We start from the raw sequence: 4967 nt of genomic DNA, 5'->3' as shown, positions 1-4967 counted from the left end.
AAGGATTACTAGCCGTCCATTTTTACAAGTGTGCTGAAGAGATTGGTAGTATTATTTCGTTGAAATATGTTTTTATTTACATGTCAGTCGCAACATAAATTAGGGTGTCATTTCTCGCTATTTCTCGCTTGTGACGTCACGATTTCAATATGGCCGCGGTGACTACTCAGGAGCCTTAATCGTTGCTGAACGAACGATGCCATCACTACTTCTATTAACCTCATTTACACGGCCAAGTAATCATTAAAAAGGTGCTAAACCTGATTTTTGAATTAAAACTACTTGTCCAGGTTTAAGATTCTCATCCTTATTGAGTTTCCATTTTGATCGAGCTTGCAACTGATTAAGATATTCAAGACTCCATCTTTTCCAGAAGTGTTGTCTTAATTGCTCGACTCTTTGCCAACGTGAAAGACGATTTATTTTAATAAGACCTATGTCTGGATATACAACTGTTTAACGCATCACCAATTAAAAAATGACCAGGCGTTAACGGATATCATTTGGGTCGCTTGATAGTTGACTAATGAGACGCGAATTTAAAATCGCTTCAATTTCCGCAAACAATGTTGACATTTCATCGTAGTTTAATGCAGCATCGCCAATAACTCTTTTCATGTGATACTTTGCGGACTTGATAGCCGCCTCCCAAATGCCTCCAAAATGAGGCGCATTCGGAGGAATGGTACGCCATTCTATTCTGTGCTCGACAAAAAATTCGCTTAATTTGAGCTGTGTTTGCTTTTTAGTGAACAATTCATATAGTTCGTTAAGCTCTTTAGCCGCTCCTATGAAATTAGTGCCGTTATTCGAATACATACAAACGACTTTGCCTCTGCGTGCAACAAATCTCTTAAAGGCACTTAAAAATGATTCGGTTGTTAAATCAGCAACTAGCTCTATGTGCACGGCCTTTACCGCAAAACATACGAAAATACAAATGTAGGCCTTAATTAATTTAGCGTTACGCCTCTTATGCTTTCGAATGAGGAACGGACCTCCAAAATCTACTCCGCAGTGAGTAAATGGACGTGAAACCTAACCTTTTACTCTTGTGCTCAGAAGATCGCTCATGATGTTTTCGGAAGTAATTGGCTTATTTTTCCAACATGTTACACATTTTTTTATAATATCCCGTGTAGTAGTTTTCGCAGCTATAGGCCAAAATTTATTTCTAACAGCATAAATTGTTGCTTGTATTCCGCAATGTATATTCTTAATATGCTCATTATGAATAATGAGTCTTGTAATTGTATGATCTTTTGGTAACAATATAGAATATTTTGCGTCATATGCTAATTCTGTATGCTTCAATCTGCCACCCACTTGCAGCATACCTTCATCATCGATGAATGGATTTAATGACGATAACTTACTATTGGATGCAAATTTCGATTTTTTTATTTCTTTTATGTCATTACCAAATTGCTGTTGTTGTACGAATTTACATATAAATCGCAACGAATATTCGTATTCTTTGGATGTTAACAATGCGACTCTTTTTTTAACAGTTGGCTTACAATTGTTAATGTAACAAAAAACATATGCTAATACTCGAACTAATTTTGGCAATTTAGAATATTTAGCAATTAGTGTGTTTAATATTGCACATTCTTGCTTGATGACGAATGTCTTTGTTACTTGTTCTGAAACCACGACAGAATATTGTGCTTGTGACTTGGGCCATTGATCTTCATGTAGTTGCAGCCACTCAGGGCCTTCTCACCAAATAGATGATTGAATTAATTCAGGGAGTCTCCCCCCTCTCGAAATTATATCGGCAGGATTCGACTTGGTATCAATGTGCCTCCAATCTTGTATCTTCGTTAATTGCTGAATTTTGCCAACACGGTTAGCGACAAATGTTCATTTATGAGACCAAGCTTTGATCCATGACAGTACTATTGTTGAGTCAGTCCATAAAAATGTTTTTATCTCTGATAAACCGAGTGCTTTAATAACTTTCTCTTGTAATTGCGCTAATAGTAATGCTGCACAAAGTTCTAGGCGCGGAAGTGATATTGTCTTCATTACTCTTGATTTCGAGATCAATAGAGTTGTTTTATAAATACCTTTCTCATCACGTGCTCTAATGTAACAGCATGCACCATAAGCCGCTTGACTGGCATCCGCAAATCCGTGGAGTTGTAATTTGTTTACTTCAGATCCGGAAAAGATGAACCGATTAATTTTTATTTTATTTATGTCGTTTAATTGCGTTCTGAACTGCATCCACTGTGTGTGTATGTGCATGAGAACTGACGAGTCCCAATTTATTTGACTCTTCCATAATTCTTAAATTAGAAGTTTTGCCACTAATATAACAAGGCCTAAAAGTTCTAATGGATCAAATAATTGCGATATTTCGGATAAGATGCTTCTTTTTGTTACTTTACAGGTTGTTGGTTTGATATCAATTGTGAATTGAAATGAATCTTCCGATGAATTCCATTGCATTCCAAGTATTCGTGATTGTGCATTTTTGTCGATGATTGTATTATTATTTTAGGACAAGGAAATTTGTGGTAGATGTTTTAATAATTGAGGATGGTTAGCTGACCATTTGCTTAGCGCAAACTGACCCGATTCCAGTATGGAAATAATTTGATCTCTCTTTATAATAGCTTCTTCGATGGAGTCTGCTCCTGTCAAGAGATTATCCATGTAGAAGTCATTGATTATCGCCTCTGATCCAACTGGAAATCGATGCTGATTGCTTTCTGCCAGATATTTAAGACATCGTGTCGCGATATAAGATGCTGACGCGGTTCCGTAAGTCAGTGACTTCAGCTCATATGCTTTAATGGGTTCGTTGTCCCTTTCTTTCCAAAAAATACGTTCTAATGAAGTTTGGTTGCCATCCACTAAAATTTGCCTGTACATTTTGGTGATATCAGCAGTGAATACATATTTGAACATGCGGAATTTTAATAGTACAGATATCAGATCTGATTGTACTATAGGTCTTATTAATAAAATATCATTCAGTGAAACTCCTGAGTCCGATTTTGCAGAAGCATCGAAAACTACTCTGAGTTTTGTAGTTGTACTCGACTCTTTTAGGACCGCATGATGAGGCAAATAAAATTCCACCATTGTATTATTATCTCCTTGTTGATCCACAACTTGCATATGTTTCAGGTCGATGTATTCTCGCATAAAATTGAAATAATCATGTTTTAACTTATCATTCTATTTAAAACGCTTTTCCAGCTTACTAAATCTCGTCAAGGCACTATGCTGAGATTCACCAAGCAATGTTAATCCGCCGTCCCTTATTGGGAGCGTCACTATGAAATGACCTTCGTTATTTCGTTTGACGGTGTGCAAGAATTGCTCTTCACATTCGCATTCTGCAGGCGTCATGGGATTCTGACGTGAAAAATAGCTCTCAAGTTGCCAAAATCTTGTTAATGCGTGATCAAGATCTGCATCTGAACCGCCATGGATTATCATGACATTATTTACTTGTACGTGTCTAAAGCCCTTATGCTGTTGAAACTCGTTATTGATAGCTCCTGCAATTACCCATCCAAACTGCGCCTTCTGTATGGTAGGACCATGGAATGAAGATTTAATTTGTCCTAGACATACCAAACGCCAAAACAGATCTGAGCCTATTAGCATCTGTACTTGTGATAGTGCATTGAATTGCGGATCTGCGAGTTGCAAATTTTTCGGTATATTGATCTTGCTTTTGCTTATATGAAACGACGGAAGCACATCAGTGATTTTATCCGTTACCAAACATTCGATTGTAGTTTGAAATTTATTGTAACGCGATCCGATTTTGATTGTCATTGATTCATTAGAAGAAGTTGTTATTTGATTGATACAGACAATGGACATGTTCGATTGTTTGGTGTTAATTCGTAAATTTGATACAAAATCTCGTGTGACTAAATTTGCTTGAGATCCGCTGTCAAGTAAGACTCTACATTGTAATTTGTTATCATCCTTATCAAACGCATTAATTAAAGCAGTGGATAATAATACGTAATTTTTATCACTTGAACTTAAGCTGTGGGTTACCAATGTCGATTCCGTTGTATGTTTTGCCGATTGCGTTTCTCTGAGTGTGGAATCCTTAGTGTTAGAATGCTCCTCGACATCCTGCTTATCTCTATGCAGTAGAGTGTTGTGCTTCAATCCGCATGTCTTGCAATTGTTGGATGTACATCGTTTCGCTTGATGAGACTTGGATTTCATGCAGTTGATGCATAGCTTTCTCTTTTTTATCTCGTCGATTCGTTGATTTGTTGGCAGTTTGGTGAACAATTGACGAAAAGTAAATGGGGTGATCCCCATCACAGTAGCTGCATTTTGATTTCACCGTTGCTGCGCAATGAACAGATTTGCGTGAATTTGATAGATTTGATTTAACGGAATGTGAAGTTATATTCTCCTTTGTACTTATTGATTCTAAAGTTTCGCACTTCTTTGTCAGGAAATCCGTTAATGCTTCGAGTTTTGGTAATTCATTACCTGTCAGTGTATCCTCCCAGTTACAAAATGTTAGGTTATAGGATCAAGCTTATGTGCTAAAATGTGAATTATTAAGTCATCCCAGCTATCCACTGGCCTTTTGAGAGCCTTTAATGTGTTGATAAGCCTATTCGTTACATTTAACAATTGTTGCAACTCAGAATAATTTTCCTTTCTCATTTGCGGAATCTCTCAAATTGATTGAATATGCGATTGTACAATTACACGTACAATCATTTTATCATAACGCCTTTCTAACAATTTTCAAGCTACTTCAAAATTCGCTTCAGTTCAATCGACTTAATTGCATTGGCTGCATCTCCGGATAATGACGATTTTAAATATTGAAATTTCTCTATGCTTGTTAATCTAGTATTCTTAACAATTATAGTATTAAATATTTATGAAAAGGGTGTCCATTCTTGATATTTTCCAGCAAACAAAGGTAAATTTAGCTTGGGCAATCTTACATTTGAATTATT

General features: G+C 36.5%; 1 protein-coding gene across 1 annotated transcript; it reads right to left on the bottom strand.

The window, feature by feature from the left end:
• Positions 1 to 489: 489 nt before the first annotated feature.
• On the bottom strand, positions 490 to 4308 carry LOC140675856 (uncharacterized). Its single transcript, XM_072910493.1, has 5 exons — positions 3219 to 4308; positions 2583 to 3152; positions 2073 to 2294; positions 1051 to 1718; positions 490 to 912 (listed from the first exon to the last, which is right to left on the bottom strand). The coding sequence occupies exons 1-5, from the start codon at positions 4306 to 4308 to the stop codon at positions 490 to 492; spliced, it is 2973 nt and encodes a 990-aa protein (XP_072766594.1).
• Positions 4309 to 4967: the final 659 nt, after the last annotated feature.

The sequence above is a fragment of the Anoplolepis gracilipes genome, unplaced genomic scaffold (assembly GCF_047496725.1).
Source record: "Anoplolepis gracilipes unplaced genomic scaffold, ASM4749672v1 Contig21, whole genome shotgun sequence".
In the NCBI taxonomy this organism is placed as follows: domain Eukaryota; kingdom Metazoa; phylum Arthropoda; class Insecta; order Hymenoptera; family Formicidae; genus Anoplolepis; species Anoplolepis gracilipes.
Note: the sequence above shows the minus strand (reverse complement) of the source record. Positions and strands in the feature narration are given on the sequence as shown.

Bases quoted from the DNA above. Each gene is read 5' to 3' on its own strand.
- LOC140675856 (XM_072910493.1), bottom strand. From the start codon at position 4,308: ATGGGGATCACCCCATTTACTTTTCGTCAATTGTTCACCAAACTGCCA. The intron at 3,153-3,218 runs GTAAGCTGGAAA...ATTTTATGCGAG, and splicing joins TAGTGCCTTGACGAGATTTA to AATACATCGACCTGAAACAT. The intron at 2,295-2,582 runs GTCAGTTTGCGC...TTCTAATTTAAG, and splicing joins TATTTCCATACTGGAATCGG to AATTATGGAAGAGTCAAATA.